The following is a 25,690-nucleotide window of genomic DNA, read 5'->3' as shown; positions in this document are numbered from 1 at the left end:
TTTGAGCCCAAAAAAACATTCATATCTTGTCTGACATCGCTGCTACAGACTCGGGTCTACAACTCGGGCTTTCAATTAAAGCCGCGCAGCTCTGCTTTTCTGTTTAATTGAAAGCCCGAGTTGGAGACCCGACTTTGTAGCAAAGATGTCAGACAAGATATGAATGTTTTTTTGGGCTCAAATGAAAGAGCGGGTCGAGAAATGGCGTGCTAGGACCTCTAAAGATGGTTTTGAACCAGGGGAGACTCCTAGACCCCAATGTTCTATACATACTCCTAGACCCTATTGTCCTCCTAGACAATGTTGTCACAACTCTGTTTTTCAATTGAAAACAGATATCATCTTTAGAGACATTTGTCATCTTTAGAGGCTCTAGCACGTCATTTCTCGACCCGCTCTTTCATTTGAGCCCATAAAAACATTCATATCTTATCTGACATCTCTGCTACAAATTCTGATCACCAACTCTGGTTTTCAGTTGAAATTGGAATTGTTAATTTACACAATAATAGGAGTGCATTGACGATTTTTTCTTAACTCGCAAAAATCTTCAAACAATTTGCTACCGATTGGTGATAAAATTTTTTGGCAATAATGAAATAGGGGGGATAACGCCTTTTTTTTCAGGGATGATTTTTCAAAAATTTATTTTAAAAAAAGTACTAACTAGCAAATATTTTTTATTAGCTCGCAATTTTTTTTAAAACTACTTGAGGAAAAAAATAAAAATTTGGAATATCTATACATGAGGGGCTAATTGATCGAATGTAAATTGCGGGCGGTAGGTACGGTGTAGCGGCCTAGTGTCTCCATCTAGTCAGTGTGACAGATGGATATATTAGGGCACTGCACAATCGGCCGGCTGTGCGACTAGGGTTTTACATGGTTTCCCGTGCAGTCCTCGCTCGAATGGGGCACAGCTAAGAGTAAGACGGCCATGATACCGCAGATAACAATGAGAGGAAAAGAAAGGAGGGGAGACAGGCTAGAGAAGGGGTTTCAAATCGAGAATCACTTCGATAAAATTAATGACATAGAAAAAAAAAAGTTTTCTTAATATAAAACAAATCTGCATTTATTATTGACGATGAATTTATTTGGATAAAATAAATATTCATTAATAATGAAAAAATAGTTCTTTTAAAATCGATAAAACCTCAAATAAAAAAAATTTTAAGTTGAAAAAAAATTCATGTCGTCGTATTTAAATCAACTTATTTATTTGATTTAAATGAATCGTTTCTCTAGGTGAAGGATTATTCTGTCATGAAAATTTAGCAACTTTTCGACCCTTGATTTCGGCACCTAACGGTTGTTCATTCCAGTACCATGGTTCTAGATTTCAGAACCGTGGTACTGGAAACCAGAAACTTTTTTTCTCTGTATAGGATTGTATCTTTCTGATAAGTACCGAATCCGATACGGAACCAGTCGGGATTATACTGATCAGAGTAGGCTCGGAATCGACTTCGCCATATTGGAGCCAAATAATCTGTTCAGAATCTTGTCAGATTCTGAATGCCGATACGAAAATCTCATAAAGAAATCCTGATTAGTATCAGATCTGTATTTCATCTGTGCCTGGACGAATTGAGCTGAATTTTCACACGGAAAAGGGTTGGAATTAGTAGATTGTGCACCAAGGGAGGAAAAAAGGATATTGCAACCCGCGTGTGGATTACTGCCCGAGGCGAACCCGAGGGCGTTAAACACGCGAATTTAAAAGTCTTTTTTTGCTTCCTACGTGCACATACTATTTTTCATCATAACTGCACGGTATAATTCGATTTCTCTTCGTAAATGCAGGGAGGAACATAGGTTGTGTCATTCCGAGAATCGTCAAAAACAACAAAAAGTCGGGGTATGAAATAAGCCACTTTCCTCCCGTCATTTGGGGAGGAAAATCGAACTTTCTGTGCAGATATGACAAAATAGTATATTGTGCATAAAGGGCGTAATGTCATGTTTTCCCGCTCGAGGTACGCATGCTATTTTTTAACACGCCTGCAAAGGAAAATTCGTATTTTGCTCTTTGATTAGCGGGAGGAAAGTGAGTACTTTCAGTGCAGGGGTGTGAATAGTATATTTCCGTCCCGGCGGGCGCAAAGTTAAATTTCCCTCCCGCTTCGCGGGAGGGATCTCTGACTTTGCGCTTACGCCGAGACGGAAAATCGCGTTCTAACCACGGGAAGTAAAATAAAGGACCCTCAGCCGCGTGCTTACCAACCTCGCCTTCGGCTCGGCTGGTAATTGCACTGGCGGCTGAGGATCCTTCATTTTCCCTCCCTAGGTTAGAAATATACTAATTATAACCTAGGGAGGGAAAATAAAGGATCCTCAGCCGCCAGTACAATTACCAGCCGAGCCGATGGCGAGGTTGGTAAGCACGCGGCTGAGGGTCCTTTATTTTACTTCCCGTGGTTAGAACGCGATTTTCCGTCTCGGCGTAAGCGCAAAGTCAGAGTTCCCTCCCGCGAAGCGGGAGGGAAATGTAACTTTGCGCCCGCCGGGACGGAAAATAGTATATTCCTACCTAGGGAGGGAAAATAAAGGAGTCGTGCCGTGGGCAGAAGCACGTGGCACAGGCTCCTTTATCTTACCTCCCGTGATCAGGACGTTATTTTCCGTCACGGCGTAGGCGCAAAGTCAGATTTCCCTCCCGCGACGCGGCGCAAAGCCGCAAAACCTGCCGTGGCGGAATAGTATATTGTGCATCAAGGGCGGAAAGTCATGTTTTTCCGCCCGAGGTGCATATGCTATTTTTTAACACGCCTGCAAAGAAAAGTTTGTATTTTGCTGTCGGATGAGCGCGAGGAAAGTACGAACTTTCCATGCAGGTGTGTGAAAAAATCTTTTTGTTTTTTCTTTTACGACCGGAACAGATAGCAATGAGCATAACGGAACAGGTAGGACAATAAGTAATATGTTTCGCATTGCATTCATACCACGTCGCAACATAATGCAGCTTCCCTGAACCAATTACGGTAGCCGGATTGCATATGCACAGCACTGCTCCCAGGTGACTTGCCTAAGCGCCATGAATCATGCACCCCGACCTTCGGCGACAGATCTCCGAGAATTTAATTTAAAAGCGTACGTATATATTTCTCATCTCTTGCACGACTGCAAATGACTCGCTTTTGTATCATTTCGGTGCCGGTATTCAAGTGTGCGAATAAGAATAGAACAGGCGTGCCTACCGAAAGCCGGAGGTGTTTACGTCACGATTGCTTTATGAGGATCTGACGTTTTTCTTTTTGTTGCTTCAGAGTGGTCACGTCGGGGAACTTTCAATGATATCATCTTCACTTTATTTCATATCGTGTTAGCAAAAATACTTTTTTAAGGGTAAATGAAACATCATGGACTTCATTTAAAATCAATTTACAAAAAGTTTCAAATCTATTTTTAGTTATGGGATGAATTAAAGATTTTTAATGATCGTAATTTTAATTTTAATGATGCAGACAGTCATTTTACCTGAGTTCATGGTCAGTTTTCTCCCTATTCTCCCGTTCTTTCGCTTCTTTTTCCTCCACAATCGTGTGATAAAACCCTTTCCACATGGCCTCCTCGTCCATTTTTCTACTTGTTTATTTTTCTGTTGATCAAACACAATAATTAACCACCAACGATTGTCTGATCGATCCCACTAATTTAGAACCTAGTATTTACTCTTATTTCCAAAAACAAGAAACAGAAACTCTCACGTCAAAATATTCGTTGTGGCACGGATTAATCCTCGGAATCACTTCTGAACGATCGTGTATTATTCCTCAGTGAGAGCTGGATATTTTGGGCCAAGGATGCCGGCTGTCAGACACCCACTGGAGTCCCAAGTAGAGTACTGTTGGTATTGAGTAAGACCGATGAGAGAGTTGGGCTTTAGCCTTCAGATGGCGACACCTTCTGAAGATTCAAAGGTCGCGCTATTCGATAGTAACTTATCCACTGATAACAAGGGAGATAGCTTAATACTCCTTATGCATACGATAATGCCGACGATAATTATCTGAATCTTTGATGACGAATAAATTGGTTGCTGTGTGAGTTCTTTTTGAAGGCAGGGAATGCATGCGTTCGTTCAGGCAGACTAATCCATTGCCGACTACAGCAAATATATGCTTAGTAATGAAAAATGTTTTCTGTTCCCGAGCTGTCAGTAAACTTTTTACTTCCAACAGCAATAATTCAGTAGCGAAGTGGTCGAACGGTTTAAGTTGATTTTGGCTATTGGCCAGTTTTCAATGCATATCTCTAAATCTAAGGGAGATAGCGAAATTTTTCTTATAACCTTTTTAGTAGCACTCAATTCGCCCTACAAAAAAGGTTATTATGAAAATTTCGCTATCTCCCTTAGAATTGGAAATATTTTTGGAAAACTCAACTAAAGAGTAAATTGACGGTAAACCGTTTGACTGCTTCGCTACTGAATTTTATGCTTGAGAATTACAAGTACACTGAGAGAAAAATTGTATAATATGTAAACCATATTTACTAGGCAAAAGTAAATTATTTTCGATAGCCTCAATCTCAGAATTTTTGCGCTTCACTTGCGCGGAACTTGAATAAATTCTCATTTATCACTATCGTTCCGCGTTACATCACGAATATATTACACGAGATCGAAGGCGCGCTCCGCGCGTCTCACAATTTGATGAATTTTATATGATTCATCGCGTTATTATTTAAAGGGGGTTTGATTGAAATCAATATGTTCTTTCACATATACGAATTTCTATTGGATTACAGAGGAGAAATTCGTGGGAAGCGATGAAAACTTCTATTGTAAATCCATAATTGTTTTTTGTTGCAAGGGGATGGAAATTTCTATCGAGAATCAATAGTTGACACGGCGAAAGCTATGAAAAACTTCCATTGAAAGCGAAGGATTTTCCACAGAATTCTATCGAAACTTTTATTGAAAGACCTTGAAAAATTCGTCAAAATCCATGAAAACTTCAATTGAGAATCAATACATGCCCCGTGGGAAATCATCAACACTAATATTATCACCAAAATCAGTATCATCATCATGTGAAAAAAATAACTTTCAGATATTTAGGAATAAACATGTGAGATCTCCTTTTTATATAAGAGTATCGAACCATTAGAAGTACGTAAAAAAATCATGATTAACAATAAATATTCAAAGATTGACAAAGATTGATACTTCTACGCGATTTGTGTGAGCTCATTTGCAACAAAATCATACGCTGTTAAAAATTTGTGTCTGAAATTGCCGGTACTCTTTTTGGAAATTTTTATCGAATTTAATTACCACTGAAATTTCAAGGAATTTCGTCATAGAAAGCTCAGAATTTCGCTGAAAAAATCAACGAGAACTGTGAATTTCAGTTCCATTTTTCCTTGAAAATTAATAGGAAACCAGAAAATTTCGGTAAATATGTATATTCTTGAATTTTCAGGATAGCGACACTAAGCGCGATTTAGGGGAAAAAATTAGTGAATCGAAAAATCCGTCAAATACAAGGCTTCCATACGGAAGCAAAATTATTAAATTTCAGATTTCGCAGAAAATCCAATGCAATTTGGCACTGAATATTCATATTAGATTGTAAATTCAAATAAGTTGAGGATTTCTCGTTTTTATGCTGCTTAAAATTCTGACATTTTACTGAATGTTCAGTGAAACTTGAAATTTCATGATTTTTTCTCTCCTAAATCACATTCAGTGTCACTGTTCTGAAAATTAGTAGTCAACTGTCCATGAAATTTCATTTTTTTCTAACAGTGTACTTGAGTACAAGAACATTTAGAAAATGAGATCTTTCTCGGACCACGTGAGTTGAGATGCCTGGGAGAATTAAGCGATTGAAGAAAAATTACTTGTCTCACGTAAATATGTTTCAGATATTCGATTTTTTCTCAGTGTAGCTGTCTGCAAATTAGGGATATATCCCTGGAATCAGTGATACGTCCCTGGAAATCAAAACTGTTTTTCCTCTATGTAGAATACATTTTTCAGAATACAAAAATTAAATCCATCTTTTGTCTTCCATTTTTATCAGTTTTTAAAAAATTTCAAAAATGGAAGTTTTTTGTTTTCATTTTTGAACTTTCATTCAAAACTACGCTAACACGTATCTTGCTACAACTTTATCATCCGTATCAAGTAAATTTTCTCAACATTTTAAAAATTCAATCCGTCCATCAATAATGAATTACATAACAGTCCACTGTCGATAAACAAATTACGTGTGACAAACAGACAGCTTCAGTGGTGTTTGATGAATATTGAAAATGAATTTTCCCTGAAATTCTGTTCGATTGAAGTGCAATCGAACAATTGTGATTATTCTGGATCAATTATCTCAGTCATTTTAATTGGTCAATTATTTTTCAACTAATTAATTTATTCCAGTGCATATTAATTTTTAATTAAATTGTGGAGAATGCGCGATGGGTCGCAGGAGCCACAGGTATTTCTATGTACCCCTCTTCCCCCTGTGCCAATATTTCGCAGTTTCTGATTCGCATTTTAGAGCAACCTATAACTGGATAAAATTATGCCTCATATACGCCGGAACAAGGGACCGGTAAAATTACGGAGATCTTACTAAAATTTATGAATTTTCCTGAGTGCTCAGGATGATATCCTGAGACCCGGAAGTTTGAGCGTTTCCGTTTTCTATGTATCCTCTGAATAATTGATTAACGACTTTGGAAAAATTAGCCGCAGCCTTTTTTCTGATATTATACGTGATCTAATGTAGAAATTATGATTGTAATTTTTACATATCATTGCTGTATGACGTGTTTTCCCTATCCGTTATTACATTAGAAGAAAATTGATACCTTGCTATTTTGAGAGGGAAAAGATTTTCGAATGGACAGGGTTGCCACTAATCGAAATACCTTAGTCAAATAAGAGATTATTATTTACGAAAATAATAAAAAGAATTTTAAGGATTTGACTTAAATTCAACGTGGAAAGTTTTGCGCTTACCAGAAACTATTTGTGTCGTGGGGAATACTTTCACCATGGAGAATAGATATTAGATATAGCGGTATGAAATGGATAACTACGAGTTCTTATATTTCAGTATCAATTCATGTATTTTTTCTGTAAATTTCTTGCTACGAAGAGAGAAATCCCGAGAAATTTTAATGTTCTCTATTTCGTATTAAAAGTTATCCTTTGCCTCATAGATTTAAAGGGGTATTGCAGAAAAAGGAAACAACATGCGTCTGATTGTCATTTGTCGAAATTGCATTTATTATTTCAGCTTCATTAGGCTCATGACTCGATTAATGTTTACTCCTCTTCCTCATTAAACCAGTTCAGTATAAGAACATAGCTAAATGCGTGCAAACAAGTTGCAGTAAAAAAAACTCCTGTCAACATCCACATTGTTGAAAATTTTTGTCTGAATTTTCCATGCCAAATTCCGAAAACTTTTATCGTGTTCCACTGAAATTTCAGGAAATTTTGTCATTGAAAAATCAAATATTCCATTGATTTTTTTGGTCAATCTGGTAATGTTGATCTAGAAATCAATAAAATATTTGATTTTTCAGTCCAATTATTGTGTGGAAATTCCGAAAAAAAAACTCTGGGAAAAATTGAAAATTTATGTCATTTTGTTTCTAAATATTCATGTTCCGCTGAAAATTCAACCAAGTTGTGAAATTTTCATCTCACTCCCACTGAAAACTCATGAATTTCCGCGAATTCTTCGTAAAACATGAAATTTCATGACCATTTTTCCCCTCAATTCGATCCAATGTCACTCTCATCAGATTTACTATAATATCTTCCATGAAATTTCAAAAAATTTCCAACACTGTAGCTGGGGAGATCTATTTTTACCATCCTTTCTGACGATCTGCTGCCGTTTGTAGGGCTTTCCTTCTTATGCAAAGTAATATCTTCTCGTATTTCCTTCTATTTATCCCATCAAGTGATCATGATATCATCCATCCACTTTGTTTGAAAGGCAGCAATCAACTAAACGGTCGGTCCTACCGATTATCGTCGAGCACCATCGGGAACCTTCGGGTGGAGCGGTCAGGGGATCGTGAAACCCCCAAAAGACAGTTGCTTTTCTGTATCGTCACGGTAATGATAGAGTAGAGTCAGTTACTCATCAGTATTCTAAATTTAATATTTTGCTCAGTACATCAACTTGTTAATTAATTCAGTATAGATTCAGTGACTCAACGAATTGAAAGTAAAGAGACAATTATCAATTTAATAAGACATTCAACAATTTAAGACCAAAGAGTGTAATAAATTAACGACGAGTGGTTCGATCCCACGAAAATATATTGAGATTTTTTATAACACGCCTACCATAATTTTCCCAACATCTCCCTCCACATTTCATCCCACATCCACCCTAAAACTAGTTCCTCACCAAACACACTTAGTAACCAGACTCAGCACTGCTTAATACTTGTTTAATAGAGCACTAGCCACAAGGCACAAGGAAATAATAATTTTATCACCTCATTAATTGAGAATGACCCCACATTACGATTTTATCTCCCATAAATTCTCCGAAAATCTGTGACAAAGCTGGGCAACCCGGGTTATCACCAAAACTGCAATAATTTTGCAGGACTTTATTATGTCATAAATAATGAAATGTAACGATTTCACGATGTTGAACGACCCATAACCCAAAGTCGTCCCATTATTTACAACAAGTTGTAGATAAGGCAGTCACTTCTAACCGTTTAATGTCACTCAAATTTTCCAATCTGATAATTTATGCTATAAAAGGAAACATCTGCCGTTGGAAATTCAGTTATTTCAACATGTATGTATGGGTGCTGTTGACGCTGCTAATTGGTAAGGCTCCAATAATTGATTATAGAATGGAAACAATGGTCTATTAATTCTTTATATGAATGTGCAGATGCTCAAACTTCGGCAATTGGCCAAGGAGAATTCCGACAACAGAATGTATTCCTCAACTTTCGTGTCAATAAGACAGATCGCGATGCTACTGATAAAACAGCTGATAGTATATTAACGAGCTCTCTAACACCTTCGAGTTATACATCAATGTATGATTTAAAATTGAAAAATGGATATGGATCTAATAATGAATTTCAATGGAACTTATCCGCTATTGGGACTTCTATGCTGAATGATATTGATAAGACAGTCGGTAATGTGTTAAGGAACTTCCTGACGCCTTCGAGTTATGCATCAATGTATAATTTTAAATTGAAGAATGGATATGGATCTAATAATCAATTTTATTGGAATGTATCTGCTATTGGAAGTTCTATCCTCAATGATATTGAGAAATTATCAGAAACATTTGGAATTGCGCAGGAATCCAAACCTGGCACATGGAAACCGATTCAAGAGTATACCACAATCTCTGGTCGAGTTTATTCTACTACCGTTTATAATACCAACATGAAAAGTCGATGGAATCGATCGAATTTCGTGGATTCAATTTATCATGAATTGTACCGATTCCCACAGAAGCTAATTCCTTTGGCTAGCAGAACACTCTCAAAAGTCAGAGAATATTTCCGAAAGAATGACTATATCAGAAAGGGATATGTTTCCCGTGAATCAGAAACTTCCAGAAGATTCCCAATGCATAACAACACCCCCTCCGGTTTGTTGATACCGACATTCATCAAAAATTGGAAACACTACATCGTTGGAGCGCGTCAATGTATGTCATCACCGAAATCTTATTTCAACCTTCCAAAAGCAGTCATCGATGTCATGAAATATTCTCCGCGAACCGCAGCCATGATTGTTAGAAATCGATTTAACAAACCTGTCCCTCGACATCCAGCTTCAAAAAAGAAAATCTACACTGGTTACGAAGCGATGACATGTCAGACATTCGCGAATACCATTCCAAACTATTATGAATGTTTGAAAGAATTGCGAAGGGTCAGTGCTTGTGTTACTGAGAAGACGAAAAAGTCTGCAGAACCGAACGCTTTGAGAGAGTACCACAGGCGAAAATTCTGGCCTTCTGCTCTAAGGTTGGTAAAAAGTGTTCAAGAGCTGGACAACAGTTGTAAAGTAGACAAGAAAACATCGACGATAACGTGCTCCCTCTTCAGTCGATCCAAAACAGATTCCAATGTTGGGATGAATGTTTCAAATCACCTGGGATGGTCACCAGCGGGTGCAGAAGCGCAGAAGATAGCACAGCAAATGATAGAAGTCATGCTGAAAAATCAATTGGGAGCTGATATCCTGGATGAAATCGGAACTTGCGTTTACATTTATCAACGAGGAGCTTCAGCCCAACACAAACTGAGGAAAATGTCTAGGAATCATCCTGGAGCCAGACAGATGTACGTGAAGGTGAATAAAACCTTGGAGACGTACAAGCATCATTTAATAAGGATCGCACTTGGGGCAGTGAACGATGTTCGCTCGATGTTCACTACGGTGGAGGGAACCCTGGTGAAGTCAATGTCAGAGTTTCTTGGAATTGACTTTTCGGAGCACATGAAGTCTATGAGATGCTTGGACGAGTTGTTGGACGCTATTATGGGGCCATGGCTTGGAGATGACTTTTGGGGAGATGGCGATAAATCGAAACCAGATCAACCAAACCCGGAGCAACCAAAGCCAGAGCAATCAAAACCAGAGCAACCGAAGCCAGAGCAACTAAAACCGGAGCAACCAAAGCCAAAGCAACCAAAACAAGAGCAACTAAAGCCAGAGCAACAAAAACCGGAACAACCAAAACCAGAACAACTAAAGCCAGATCAGTCAAATCCAAATCTACCGCCAACAGTACCGACTCCAGAAGTTCAAGAATCAACGGAACCAAAAAGTCGGTCTGGGATGAGGTCGTACGAAAACAAGTCCTACCATTCAAGTGAATCGTCAAGCATGTTTGATGATTCAGATGATCCCGCGGACTCCTCCGACGAAACTGATAAGCAGTTGAATCGGAGTTATTCGCCTAGAGGTACGAAATTGAAGAATAAGAATTGATCACTTTTCTTATTTCAACTATTCCTGAGAGTTTTCTCAACCTATTTGCTGAGAAAAAATTGTAAGACTCTTTCAGTAGGTAATGAAAGTCCTAAACAAAAAATTCGTCAAAGATTGCTTTTATAACATCAATTTTTATCGGAATTATTGAATATATTTTACAGCAATATTTATTGAATTCCAAATCTCGCTCAATCATTATCTGTACAATATCAAAGTTGAGGAAACAATCCGAAAAATGTTTGTTGATACAAATAATATTTCTGAAGAAACGGTTTTGTATCATTCCTTTCATGATTTAACAGCAAGTGCCTTTATGAATTACGACGTCCCTTCGCGGTTTTACGCCTCGCATCGTACTCAACCAATTATTTGTTTCAGGTGTCATCCCACGTGAAGAAGCAGCACGAAAGCTGATGAATTCGCTGAAGCGTCTGAGTCAAACGAAAATGCTAAGGAAACAAAGCACAATTGCATCCCTTGCTAACACATTCCTTCTGGCTACGATGTTTTATGAATGCATCACTGTCTTAGCTGCTGCTGTCTATCGGACCGAACTCAATACAGGTTCTGAGCCACCAACAGTTCCTTCAACTCCGGTGAAAAAACTAATTGATTTATTAATCCCACATGTTCGAATCTCCTATGATAATCAGAGGTATTGAAAAAGGAAATCACTGTTTCAGATTTACCAGGCGATGACTACTCCACAGGATCAAGACCAATCGTGGGAGCATAGTTAGTTGAAATCTGTAAGATTCTTCAGTATGAAACGAATAGAAGATCTATCAGCTTTTCTACTCTTCTACCGACGCAGACGCTGGCTATTCAGATCATGGATATATTTTATGATAGATACAATAATTTCCATATATATTGTTCAATATTGCTTCAATAGTTGCTAGTAGTATAATCACGCTCATGATTCTTGAAATAATGTACAAGCAAATGATAATACAATCCGAGAAGTATCTCATAACTCTTTCCTGCGCTCATTAGTCATTCCTTCTATCTTGAACTAGATAAACTTCAATCTTCACCTCTTTAAATCACCAATGATGCTTTTTACGACTGCTGTCTCCATGACTTTAACGATTGTTTCGGTTCATATAAAGTATTCGATACTCTCATTTTGAATCATTTGGAAAAATGTGGAGTTCTGTGAAAATTCTTTGCCTTTGTGGTAAGTCATTTATGTTCATTATTCATAATGAAAAGAAAAGGAATATACAACAATTTTTTTAGGCTCCATTGCTATCTGGATTCAGCCTGGAGAAACTACAAGGCCTAGAATCGTTAATGGGTATCCTATCAAGATTCAAAAGCGACCGTTCATGGTGCGCATCATTAATTTCTTTCCCTAATTGCTATATTGACTTCTACATTGAACATCTTATTAATATTCTGATGCGAGGGGCTGGTCACTCCTCAATCGAGTGACTCAGTGATTTCTAGAAACAGATGATTTCCTGTGATTTCCTGTTGATTTCTATGACTTCTCGAATGATTTTTGTAATTTCCCAATCAACATTAAAAATCATGATTTCTTTTGATTTGTTGTGATTTCCATGATTTCTAGTAGATTCCAATGATTTCTTGGTTTCCAGAAATCACTGGGGAAATCATGATTTCAGGACCAGAATGGGACATCTGTCGACAATGGCATTTTTCTACATGAAGTTACAATATGTACAGGGAGAGAAATGTTCAGTAAAAATTACGGAACTCACAATTCGCTCACCGATTACGGAATCGACTTAGAAAATTTCAGTGACGGTATCGTAATTTTTCACAGGAGATTCAGATAAAAATTATGGAACGCTCTGGAAAAATTCCGTGACAGTTCCGTAAAATTTCCTACAACCATATGTCGCTCCTAAATTACGGAAAAGATACGTAATTTTCATTGAATATTTCTCTCCGTGTAAGGACGTCAAAAACTTCATAGCGTCACATTTCGGGATTGGGTGATTTCGAACGCACTGATACACTAACAAAAATTGTAGAGTTGAAACTGCAAAATCAATTTCGATTTTACACTTATCGATGATTTCTGATGATTTCGGAAATTACTTGATTTCTTTATGATTTCTATTGATTTCCGATGATTTCCAGAAATCTTTAGAAATCATTACCGAAAATAGAAATCACTTGATTTTCAGTGATTTCCATTGATTTCTGGTGATTTTTTCCTTGATTTCCAGTCGAGTGGTCCATTGATTTCCTAAGTAGCCCTAACTAGCCCCTCATTCTGATGATAAGTAATTTTACGGTTTCTCGTAGAATTATTCTGGTTATTTTCTAGTTTTCAAAATGATGACTTTGCTTGTAGGTTTCATTGCATCACGGGATAACCGGATTTTTATGTGGTGGCAGTATTCTCAATCAATATTGGGTGTTGACTGCCTATCATTGCATGTAATTATCTCAAATCGTTATTGCAGCAGGAGATTAGGACTGTCCAGTGATTGAATTTATTGAACTCTTAGGACTGAAGGTAAGGATCCTAAGGATTACTATGTCAGAGCTGGCTCAACCTATCTTCATGAAGGCGGTTCCGTTCATTGGGTGAGGAATGCAGTTTATTTCGAGAATACTGAGGTGATTCCTTACGACAACATCCCTAAAAATGACCTTCTCCTTCTACGACTCAAGCACAAACTCAAATTTTCGGAACGCATCAGGCCGATCAATTTGCCTCGTGCGAACAAGAAACCTCCGCGTAAACTTTGGGTGTCTGGATGGGGAAAAACCGATTCAAAGGTATGTTTTGGGAAAATCTGAGTGATTCGTGATTGAATAACAAAGCAATCTATTAAATAGACTAAGAAGTGGTAAAGAAGCCGAGGAATTTTATGAAGACAATGAATAGTGTTAGAAGAAAATAATAAATTCTATGTTTTAACCCGTTACGTCGTCTCACCCCACTTCGTCGTACCCCACTTGTTTGTTTTGTGGTGACACGCGTGCGCTAGCATGCTTCTCTTATGGCTCACTAATATTCGGACGGACCCCCCACTTCTCTCACACCGAGACGATTCGATATTTCCGCGAAGGAATAGGTTAATAGCAATTTTCAAGAAATGAATGTTGAATTTGATTCAAAGGCGAAAAAATAATGATATTTTAAATTTAACTTAAAATTCAACGGAGTTTCGAATTTGTGGACAGCAGTAAAATAGTCAACTGCAGCAAGTTACTCGAATTCTCAATCAAAATATCAGTATTTAGTACCAAATTACGAAGATATGTTGACCTGAATTGTTCTTATTTTTATAAATTTTAAAGGAATAATTGAACTGAAAGTGTCAGTTTAAATTGGTTTTTTCATCAAATTGTGAATTTTCAATAACGAAGTTTCTTGAAATTTAAGTGGAACTGTAATTTAATATCAACTTCAAAGACGAGTGAAATTTCAGACAAAAATTTCCAACAGTGGAGGTCAAGTAGAAGATCACGCTTTGCAAATCGGTGATTCATTTCACCAACTTTCGGTACTTTTCTGCTACATGAGAATGTTCATCACTTCATAGTTTTCCTAAGATTTCAAGGAATTTTGCAATAAGCATTAAATTCTTATGAAAAAGTCAAAGAAAACTGTAAATTTGAATTCAATTACTCTATGAAAATGAATTATTTTACGAAAAAATGAACAATTTTTTTTACTTAGCCCTCCTTTTACCCAGGCGTAACAGAACGTAGCCGGAGGGCCCCGACGAGGGCTAGACAAGTTCGCGCTTCAGACGGTCCGTGAGAATATATAACGCCAGGATTGAATTACGATTAAACAGGATCTATAACCCTCTTTCCTTCGTAATTCGTATCAAAACTGTAACATTTACCATTTATGCTATCAAAAATTATCCCATGAATGTGAATAATTTTGGATAGCATAAATGATAAATGTTACAATCGCTCAATATTACGTAATCGTTCACATATGTGTAGGAATTTTTCTCTGACGGCAAATTATTTATTTTACCAGACGCGGTATTGTAAAATTTCACTTTCGTCAGTTGCTGTGACCTTCACATGAGTTCCAGAAAAAAATATCTTATCGGGAGATTTTACTGTACAGGGAGATCAATTTTTGCCTCCATAGATGTCTTTTTTCATTGAATCGTAAGATATCTTCAGCAAAAAATAATTTTTATCGAATTACAATTTCGTGCTACGATTACCATTCATATAGTGACATTGACGGTAATTTCCTATATAATTTTTACTTAAATTCTCTCTCCGTGTACTTATTTTAAGTGAGGAATGTTCTTTCGAGTGAAAGCGATTTCTTGGACTAAGGAATTTTCTCACAGTGAAGTGTTAATCTTCAAATCACGCGATTTGCCTTCAAGAAACTATAATTATAATTATAATTATTATTACACATTTGATCCAAATAATTAATTTTGCAATATTAGATCCCCATTGTCAGTATTGTCGAGAATTTGTAATTTTTCCGCGATTCTTTCAATGGATTCGTCCTGATTCCAGGAAATTTCAACAACTTTACGAATAGTGGAGGTACACTATATCTCGTACGAAGAATGTTTGCAGGCTGCTGACTGGTATCCCAAAGCAGTGTCTAATATAACACACCTCTGTTATTTTCGTATGAGCTACGATGCTTGCCAAGGGGACTCAGGAGGTCCCCTGGCCACTAATACAACAATTTACGGAATTGTTTCTTTTGGAGACGGCTGTGGAACAAGCCCAGGAGTATACACCAAAGTTATTCATTATAGAAACTGGATTAAGAAAGTCATCAAGCCAAGAAGGAGGATCCCCAAATGGAATTTCAATCCAATGAAATGAGACTGTTTGCTGTATCAAAATATGTTAAACCCAGATGCTCAGTTGTAGTGACTCAACTGTTTGTTCTTGAATCGTATCGGAGTTATAATTGCAAACTCATGACTAACAGATGTACATAAATTCATTCCTTATCTAAACAATCTTATCGTGTGATGTTGATGATGGAGGATATTTCATCTGAATCACAGGGTGACCCAAAAACATGAGTTTTAAGTAAATTTCTAAAAACTGTGAGACGATTAGAGGTGAATAACTGTTATCTTGGCATTGTGCAAAGCAAATATGGCTAATTGAAATAAATAATGTTCCCATGGGTCAACAGCTTATCTAGTCGGATATGAAATAGTTCAATTGAACTCTATTCTTTTTAAAGATTGAGAAGACGTAAAAAATCGAAGTGCTCGGGATTACACTCTACAGAAGAGAACATTGACTACTAGCATTCTTCACGAGGAGGGGGCGGTGAAATTTGGCTGTGCATTGCAGTTGTTCGTCCTCTCGTTTTCTCAAATTAAGGAATGCATTAATAATGGTTGAAAAAACCTAATTTGGATTGAATTCTTTTGGAACTCTATAAGGAATTTATTCGAAGTCTATGCAAACAGTATTCAAAATTCAGGTTTTTTATATCGATTTCTTTTGGAAACTATACAACTTATGCAGCGGGATTTTCACACTCTGAGATGGTTTAGAAATAAGCCAGACTACTATGAGTTTTAATATACACGGGGTATTTGAGTGAGATTTATCGTGAATTAAAGATCGCTTATATATGTTTAAAAACGAATAATTAATGCAAAAGAAATTAATTGCATTAGTGCAAAAGAAATTATTGTTCGGTTGCCTGGAAGACGCTAGAAATATTGAAAATTGTCCAGGGATTCGAATGTTTGAGCTATAGAGGTTTTTATTTTTCAAAATTGTTGAAAAAAGTGTAAACCAGGAACTACGAGTTAGTGTTATCAAAGTCGACTCCTACACAGCTAATTTCGTTTTTTATTTAAAAAATTTCACCATTCATGTAAAGTAGTCAGAAACATTTTCAGTGGAATGAATAGGGCAATTTCACATAAAGTGTTTTATCTAACTCAAGTCCGTCACTCCTCTGAGAGCACCAGATCTTTGATGAAAGAAAGCGATCAGAGGTTTATTTCTCTAAATAATTTACTCTACTAGGATTTTTTCTGCAAGAATTCTCTGGCATGAGTTTATGATGTTATTTATTTATATTAGTAGATTGTGCACCAAAGGAGGAAAACAGGACATTCAAAACTGTGTGTGAACCGTGTGCGAGGCGAACCCACGTGTTTACCGTCCTCGGCTTCGCCTCGGGCAGTAATCCATATGCGGGTTTTGATGTTCTGTTTTCTGCCTAGGTGCACATACCATTTTTCATCATAACTACACGGTATAGTTCGATTTTTCTTCGTAAATGCAAATAGATAGGAGAAACGTGGGTTATGTCATTCCGAGGATCGTCGAAAACAACAAAAATCCGAGGATTGAAATAAGCGGTAGGCAGAAAAAATAGACCAGGAAAAAAAGCCCACACACCCAAAACGTGTTAAAACCCATCCAACTCAAAAATTTCCCTTCGTCTATTTTTTCTTTCCCCTGGTCTATTTTTTCCGGTATTAGAAATAAGCCATTTTCCTCCCGTCATTTGCGAAGGAAAATCGCATTTCCCGTGCAGATTTGACGAAGAAGATAATCTTAAATTTCGAATAATTTACTCTTCTTTCTGAAAACACCCTACAACTAGAAAGTGATTTCGTTATCCCGCAAGATAAGAATTTCTAGATATTATAAGTCTTGTTACAGGTTTCTGAAAAATTCCAGAGAACAATAAACTACCGGACGCTCATCTCCCTCCCGGCTATCGTAACATTAACCCGGGCGAGCCATTGCAAAAGATACGACAATGAAATCACGGTGTGGAGCCTCCCGCGTTAAGGTTGGCTGCACCTAAAGGAAGTCCATTTACAAGCCCACGGTTTCACACGGATGCAGATGGACGGCACGCATGGGGCAACGTGTGGGCGTACGGACAACAACAATAAACACGCACCGGGGTAAGTAGGTGACACACGCACGCTTGTACTCTTCACTAACACATTCTGCGGCTATCGTTTAGGAGAATGAGTCACCTGTGCAGGGGGTTTACTAGACAGTATTGAAGTATCCATTCGCCGCTTCCGAGGGTCTTTAAACTCCCCCAGCCACGTGCGTGGTGGAGGGAAATATTGGAGCACCACTGAATGATTTTTTTTTCTCCATTTAAACAACACTTGGGTTTTGCAATATCATAATTTTTGAGCGGTTGACTTTTTTGGAACTGCAAGGAAAGAAATTTATACAGAAAAATACCTCTAAATATGAGGAGTTTTAGTAAATCTTTTGTAAAAAAACAGCAATAATTCAATTAAAAATTACAATATTTTGAGTAAAAACTACATTTAAAATTATATTCTCGTGGAATTTTTACCTAAAATATCATAATTTCTCCTAGACTGATTACATTTTTTGGAAATTACTTTATAACTTTATATTATGTTTCATTTTCGACTCGAAATTGTTTTTCATATATATTGAGAGAAATTGTTTATTTGACTTAGGCTCAATTGCACTAGCTTCAGTGGTCTAAATCGTCTAAAAAATGTAAACTTAGAAGTTTGATGAATTATTGCCCCAGGGGCAGTATCTAAAATTTATTCCAGGAAAAAAAATCAGTGTTAACTCCAATGAGGCCATAAGATGAATCAAAAATTATTCATCAGGTTGAATGTTCAAAAACGATAATTCCTACGCTACGGTTTTCCCCCGGGGGTTGATTTCCTCAACTAGGGCTTATTTCCTTAATTTCATTTGAATCAAACAAGTCAGTTCACTCAAATAGCTCGTAACAAAGCTTTTACTCAAACTGAAACTTGATTTTTGTTTGCGTTTCGATTCACATCGAATAGAGAGTTTTTTAGTGCAATCAAGTATTTTCTTAGTCAAAATTGAGGCTTCATTAGTTAGAAAAGAAATTATTGTTTAAATAGCGAAAAAGACTCATTCATTAAAATGCATTAATCCTTTGATTGTTATACACGATTTATTTCAGATAGATGAATTATTCATTTCATATAAATGAAAAATTTTCCTCCAAATATACGTGAGTTTATTGATGTCCAGATTATTGACAGAGCGTTATTTGATTCAACTCATCTTCATTTCGTCTATCAAAAGTGTTAAAAATTCAGATGAAAATCAATTCTTTTATTGAAATTATATTGAGTTAAGCCTCGAAGCCTTCGAACAAATGAATCTGTGTCTCATGAATATTTTTCTTCAAATTTTTCGTTTAAACAATTCATAAGGATGAAATAATCAGCGAATACATAGAATCAGCAATTGAGACAAAAATATCAATGAATAAAAAAATATAGAAACTCTTTCATGCGAAAAATCTGAAAAAATCCTACTTGAATGATTTAAGATGTAGTTGAATATTATTAATCTCCAAAATTCACTCAGCCAATTTTGAAAACAAATTCGAACAATTCAAAAAATAGAAATTTTCAGAAAAGCTTTTGCGGTTATATTTGTGTACATATTATGTATATGTGACCCAAAATTTGAGTCGATCGGTTGAGAATTGTGTGACGAGAACATTTTTAAAGATTGGATTCCTCTAGAATCACTTTCTGATCAGTAAAAAAATCAAAACTCCATTTTTTCATATTTTTTTTACATTAGATCGTAAATATTAAACTCATCATCACGATAGATAAAGGCACCAGCGATTTTAAAATTTCATTGTCTCCCCTTAAACCGACAATAACCTAATCACGGAAAATGCCACCACAATTCATTACATTTTCCCACTCCCATAATTCACAAACGGATGAAATAATTCTGTGAATTGTTCACTCAATGGTCCTTTACTTCAGAAAATAATTGCACTCACCTGTTACTAACCGCCGGACAGACCCTGGTCCGAATGCTCTTCAAAATATCTCGTTTAAGTTTACTGTACCATCCGATTATTCTCGAGTCGCAATCTGTCTGCACTGATGCATTAAGTTTCACGGTTTGTGGGATATCTTCTCTCTGAATCAAGGTCCAATTTGTACTCTGAACAATTGGTTTCTCCTCAACAGCCAGGATGCTGATAGCTCCGAATGGAACGGTTACTTGACTATTCTTCAATTTTTTTCGGCGTGAATACACGGGGATTCGCACGTCAGTTCCTAGTTCTGTGTCTGTCATTATCGATAGCAATATTTTTTTCGCCGGACGGCTGACGCGAGCCTGTCCCTTTTTCACTGAACGCTTGTTCTGCCGCGAGGGATGGCGACGACAAAATTGTTTATTCACTGGATCCAACATGATTAATTGATTCTTTTTCCATTAATTAAAGATGAAGTTCTGAATAGTTTGAAAAATGTATTGGATACAATTTTGTTGTTTTTAACTGTTTAGATTCACATGTTTGGAAATTTTTTAGAGATTTATTTTGGGAAGTTCACCGTTTTGTTTTTTATGCTCAGGGCTCAACCTATGATGTAACGCGTACGGTAGTTGAATTCGGACTGAATCATGTAAGTGAGCACGCACGTGAGTGGGGAAGAAAGCCGTCACGGCGTTAACAGAGGGATAGCAGGGGTCATTGAGGGGACTTTCCATTTTCCAGCTATCCCCCACTTTGTTGTGTTTAGTTAGTTGTACTTCTTGTGCACTCAGTTATTATGCTTCTCCGGCTGCCCTTTATCTTCATACGTCTGATGAGATGTGGGTACTTAGGAATGGTCATGCGTATTTGCATAATTCAGTTGTGGTCGTATGGGAGCAGGAGTAGTTTATCTAACAAATTATCTAAACCGCAAATTTGGGGATTTCGATGGAACGCAAAAAGGAGAGATCTTCTAAATGAGAGTGTTCTTTTTGGTTCTCTACGACAAATGAGATTTGTTCATAATTAACCAATGGTAGAGTTGAATATGACCAAACAAGACTCCTCAAATATGCATTTGTTAATTAATAACGAATGAACATTTGGTGAGACCGAAGCAAATCCATTTCTAAATAATAACTAATCCTTTCTATGAGTGCGGCGAGAAAAAATTAGCTCTGCCGAAAACCTATATGTTCTACGTGAGAATATTCGATGGAGTGGAACAGATTTACTTGAGGGAAATTAACCAACTTGATAGAAGGCAATTTAATATCGTTCACAGAAATTCAATTTTTGTCGTGATCATCAGAAATATCCCCAGAAGAATTCGAACTGTTGGTCGCCACGGCGCTAACAGTGGGATAGCAGGGTTCATTGAAGAGACTTCATTTTCCAGCTATCACCCACTTTGTTGTGTTTAGTTAGTTGTAGTTCTTGTGCGCTCCGTTATTCTGCTTTTCCGGTTGTCCGTGATCTTCATACGTCTGACGAGATGTGGGTACTTAGGAATGGCCATGGGTATTTGCATAATTCAGTTGTGGTCGTATAGAAGCAAAGGGAGTTCATCTAACAAATTATCTAAGCCACCAAATTTGGGGATTTCGTTGAAATGCAGAAAGGGATCTTCTAAATAAAAATGGTCTTTTTGATTCTCTATGATACGTAACTCCTTTTGACATTCATTTGAAAATTCTATTTATTTTTTTCCGATTTTCAAGTCTCTACAACACTTGTTAGTTTTTTTCGCAGCATATGAATTTTTTTCTGTCTACAGACTTCAATGATTACAATCCTCAGAAACCAATAAGAATTTGATTCATCATACCTACAAAGACATTGACATTTTTTCAAAAATATTTTTTAACGATGAACATTATTATAAGGGATTTAATCATGGCTTGAGAAACTGATGTCGTTAGGGTGGATTTGTTGTATAGTTATATCACAATGTTTTCGAGATGTTTCTCAAGTAGCTGTTTTCAATGATAATTGAAAATATCATCAGCAATTATCTTAATGAAATTAAGATAATTAAAAAATAGTAAAAATAGCTTCATTCCTGATCGAATTACCCATTAGCGTAATGAGCCTTTTATATCGGATTTCCATGACACCTTTACTTCCATAAAACAATTATCATTAAAACAGTCGTTATTAATGGTCAAGAGAGTACATGTTAATGCTCTTCTGATTCCACTGAGAAGTATGGTGACCATCCCATCATTCGTTGATTCGGTGACCTATAGATAATTTGTGAGGTATTTACTTAAAAATCAGTTTCCAACGATTTGTGGAAAATTATCATTGAAATCAAGCAAATTATTGTTATAGTATTTGTTTCAATGCTCGCGAAGTCTGATTAAAATATGGTGTCGTTAGAATTATTCATTATTCACTTACTTGATAGCTGTTACACTATTCGGGACCCTAATTGAAGCATTTTTTCGTCACAACTCACGTTCCCGATTTTTTTGCATGACCTTGTGTTAAAAATCGTCCAACTGAGAACTCGATTTTATTTGATTTTTATTTTTCAGTGCCCTGATCTACCTCAAGTGCGTCAATGCATTCAATTATAATGTTTCCAAGCTCCACAATTTATCCTTTTATCATGAACTCAATCAAATTCTGGATTTTCCAAGTGCATTACTTCAAAGTTTCCAATGGGTGATTCCGCATTTATAAGTTAATAGATGCACTCACGGAATGGGAATCCTTAAGATGAAAAATAATTTACAAAGGAAATCAGAACAAAATATGAAATCAGTAGACCAGTAGAGAATAAAGGGAAGTCCCAAACCGATTTTGAAAACTGCAAATCTTTCAAATTTTTAAAATCACAAAGAGATGTTATCAGAGATTTTTGTGGCTCATGACGATTCCCAAAATGAATCTGCTGATGATCTTGTATGGGTTTTTTAGCTTCAAAAATATTTCAATATTTGTGGGCTACTAGCGAGGTGAGGTCATCCAGTTAATGTGTTATCGTTATAAAACAATCAATGATATCGTTAATCAATAATTACCTGTATGATTGATTGTTTTCTGAAAACGACACACTAACCAGATCACCTAATGAATTACCTAATACCTAACTCATTAATTGTTTCGTTTTATTTGAATGGTATGTGCACCAGTCTAATTTGTCATTTTTAATGACAAATTATGGCCCTCATCATGCCATCAAATATTGTTCTAGATAATGTAGCGTCAGGCGATTAGTTAAGAATATAATAATGTTTGACGAATAATCAACAGGTAGTTGCTGATAACGAGGCTTCTTAGCTATTATACTAGATTATGTCATACGGCCGATAGGCCGAGGTTTGTGAGTCGTGTGAAGTTTGCAGCGCGAGGCGTCGGGAAAGTGCTAGATTTTTCGTGTGATTTTTCTCGACGCTGAGAAAAACCACAACATGCAACAGAGAAAAAACAAAAAAGAAACAATTTTGGACATTTTTCCAGTGAAAAAAAAATCACAAGAAAAATCTAGGACTTTCACTAAAAAAATTTACTGAATTTCAATTGAAACTCTATAAGTCTATTGGAGTTCTGTGAATATTTTATAAAATAATTCTGTTTTTTTTGAGTCATTTCTATTGAAGATTATGCAACTTTACTATGCCTAATTAACAAAAAATAATTGTAATCAAAAATTGGGAAAAAAACAATATTTTTTTTTCGTTTCACCTCATTCGTTATTCAAATAATTTTTTGAAGCGATAATGTTTTATGATTTGATAATTTTCATCGTCGAAGCCTCCAGTAACGAAAACGTTAACCAGTCATAATAAAAAATATAAGAAACAAGGTACGAGCATAAAGAACAGGGTCAAGGAATGAAGAACTGAAGCAATGTGAAACAGCTGACTGGAGGTCGGAAATTTTACGAGTCTAGGAGCACTAACTGCAGAGTCTTAGGAGCGTTAAAACACAACCTGAAGTCAGCTGTTTTTCTTTATTAAATCCGCGGCTGCCAATCGCCATCTATCGACTGCAAAACAGGACGATAGGTTACAGTTAGCAGGACTCAGTAAAGAAATAGTACATTTCGACACTAGTCCGTGAGGACCTTTTTTAGCGAATATGAGCCAGAAATAACTTTCTATTTCATATGATTAGGTAGAAAAGTACTTCACGGCCGTGTATCGAACAGTATTTTCTTTTATTCATATTTCTTTCCTACTACCATTACGGTTTTATAGGCTCCCCATTCGTCTGCCTTGCCTCTCCACTTCTCTCTTCTGATTTTTATCTGCGTTACTATGGGCCGTCTTACTCTTAACTGTACCCCCTTCGGGCTAGGACTGCACGGGAAACCATGGAAAGCCCCAGTCGTATAGCCGGCCGATTATGCAGAGCCCTAATTTACCCTTCTGTAAAGGGGCACATTAGGTCACTACACCGTGCGAGGGCTGGGAACTTCTGAAATCATGGTGTCACATGCCACTAAAATCAATTTGCAGTCACGTCGGAAATCAATGAAATCGCTGACATAATTGAAATCACCGAAATCTCATGATTTCAAACTGTGAAGTCATTTCGTGACATCATCTGCAGTCAATAAAATCAAAGAAATCAGTATATCCATGTGACCGACGTCCAAATCTCACTTTACATCCACAAAGCAAAATCATTATCATTATTTTTCTTGCGAATATCTTGGTATATTATGAAAAAAGATTAAGATATGTTACTGCCGCAGCCAATGACGGCTCAAGGCTATATCGACATCAAACAGTATCAAAAGACTATTTCACCTCCAACTTTTGATGATAAGGGGAACTTGACAATTGACCAATGAATTTTGAGAGAAGTAAACAAATACTTTTAGAATTCGTTATCATAGTTTATTAGATATACTAGTAATAATTTGTAATTGCTCGTCAATATTTCGTGGCAATAAATTCAATAGTTCTGATGAATAATTCTTTGGTATCAATTATTATTTCGGTTCAGTGAGATTTCAATGATTTCAATGAGCAGAAGTCATTGATTTCAGTTGGATGAAGTCGATAAAATCATAGTGAGTCATGAAATTACCGATAATTATGCTTGAAATCGCTGAAATCGTAAATTCGATGAAATCATTGAAATTATTAACGTAATCGAGTGAAATTGACTGCATTTAGCAGTCACGGTGTCACTCCATCTTGGAGTTCCCAGCCCCTCGACACCGTGCCTACCTTTCGAAATTTTTGGGCAAGGGGGTTCCTAAGCGGTCACCCATCCAAGTACTAACCGCGCTAAACGCAGCTGCACTCGGATGTCCGCCGGAGCAACACCCAACTCACCCAACCATTACGGTCGACTGTATCGAACAGTATCTCTTGTCATTTAGTCCGGGAGCGGTGATTCACGGACGCGAAGCGTCCGTCAGGCAACGCTTCACGGACTGAGACAAAAAAAATTTTTTGCGATGGCCCATCACTCCATCACCCTTCTAAAATCATAAAAACGCTTTTCTCCCGTTATTTCTATTATTTTCAATCGTGAAATAAATACCAATATCGAGATAGATAAACTAACCAACCCTCGAATTGGGTCTCCAACGGTAAATATCGCCTGCAGCGTAGTAATAACGCGCCGAACGTGCCCAAAATCACACTGCACTAAAGTTAACAAAGTCAGACACACGTAATATTCGTTGCATCTTGTCTGCTCCACTCCTTTGTATCAGTAGCATACGAGCCTCATAACAATCACCCGAAGCATAAAGGACCAACGAGACACGTCGCGCGTGTACTCTCAGGTGTACAATAGCGCCAGGGGAGTCTCCGTGACTGGAATAGACTGGGTTTTATTCTTTTACCGATATATCCACCTTCTTTTCGTGATTCTGGGGAATAATAATACTTAAGTTGTGATATAACAAATGATTCTCTCGCACTCGAGTTTCAGTTGTTTAATTATTCAAACGACGCATGTGTTGGTGGAAATTACTTCCGTTACTGTAATTATGATTAGACGTCATTAGGAGG

At 36.8% G+C, this 25,690-nt stretch overlaps 3 protein-coding genes across 6 annotated transcripts in view; 2 read left to right on the top strand and 1 right to left on the bottom strand.

Annotated features, from left to right (window-relative positions):
* LOC107048794 (protein unc-13 homolog 4B) overlaps nt 1-3,816 on the bottom strand; it is a 31,201-nt gene extending 27,385 nt beyond the window's left edge. For 3 of the 4 annotated variants that reach the window (XM_015272190.1, XM_015272193.1, XM_015272194.1), the window contains exons 1-2: nt 3,711-3,816; nt 3,481-3,601 (exon numbers count right to left, since the gene is read on the bottom strand). In XM_015272190.1, the coding sequence (XP_015127676.1) occupies nt 3,481-3,581 (101 nt within the window). In that variant the 5' untranslated portion in view covers nt 3,582-3,601; nt 3,711-3,816. Of the gene's footprint in view, nt 1-3,480; nt 3,602-3,675 lie in introns of all 4 variants that reach the window. The other variant, XM_015272192.1, reaches the window with a different exon arrangement.
* A 4,968-nt stretch (nt 3,817-8,784) lies between these two features.
* LOC107048748 lies at nt 8,785-11,936 on the top strand. The gene is made up of 4 exons (XM_015272105.1): nt 8,785-8,818; nt 8,886-10,931; nt 11,339-11,556; nt 11,644-11,936. The coding sequence occupies exons 1-4, from the start codon at nt 8,785-8,787 to the stop codon at nt 11,698-11,700; spliced, it is 2,355 nt and encodes a 784-aa protein (XP_015127591.1). The 3' UTR covers nt 11,701-11,936.
* Nucleotides 11,937-12,106: 170 nt separating this feature from the next.
* Nucleotides 12,107-16,050, top strand: LOC107048747 (trypsin epsilon). The gene is made up of 5 exons (XM_015272104.1): nt 12,107-12,140; nt 12,203-12,294; nt 13,290-13,375; nt 13,447-13,720; nt 15,449-16,050. The coding sequence occupies exons 1-5, from the start codon at nt 12,107-12,109 to the stop codon at nt 15,767-15,769; spliced, it is 807 nt and encodes a 268-aa protein (XP_015127590.1). The 3' UTR covers nt 15,770-16,050.
* Nucleotides 16,051-25,690: the final 9,640 nt, after the last annotated feature.

The sequence above is a fragment of the Diachasma alloeum genome, unplaced genomic scaffold (genome assembly GCF_001412515.2).
Source record: "Diachasma alloeum isolate Michigan unplaced genomic scaffold, Dall2.0 Dall_scaffold_00197, whole genome shotgun sequence".
NCBI classification, from domain to species: Eukaryota; Metazoa; Arthropoda; class Insecta; order Hymenoptera; family Braconidae; genus Diachasma; species Diachasma alloeum.
This window is presented reverse-complemented; position numbering and strand designations above follow the sequence as displayed.

What these genes read in the sequence shown, in the direction of transcription:
- LOC107048748 (XM_015272105.1), top strand. Translation starts at nt 8,785, where the DNA reads ATGTATGTATGGGTGCTGTTGACGCTGCTAATTG. An exon ending in TCGGAGTTATTCGCCTAGAG is followed by an intron (nt 10,932 to 11,338) that starts GTACGAAATTGA and finishes TATTTGTTTCAG; the next exon opens with GTGTCATCCCACGTGAAGAA. An exon ending in CAACAGTTCCTTCAACTCCG is followed by an intron (nt 11,557 to 11,643) that starts GTGAAAAAACTA and finishes TCACTGTTTCAG; the next exon opens with ATTTACCAGGCGATGACTAC.
- LOC107048747 (XM_015272104.1), top strand. Translation starts at nt 12,107, where the DNA reads ATGTGGAGTTCTGTGAAAATTCTTTGCCTTTGTG. An exon ending in GAAAATTCTTTGCCTTTGTG is followed by an intron (nt 12,141 to 12,202) that starts GTAAGTCATTTA and finishes CAATTTTTTTAG; the next exon opens with GCTCCATTGCTATCTGGATT. An exon ending in TTCAAAAGCGACCGTTCATG is followed by an intron (nt 12,295 to 13,289) that starts GTGCGCATCATT and finishes CTTTGCTTGTAG; the next exon opens with GTTTCATTGCATCACGGGAT.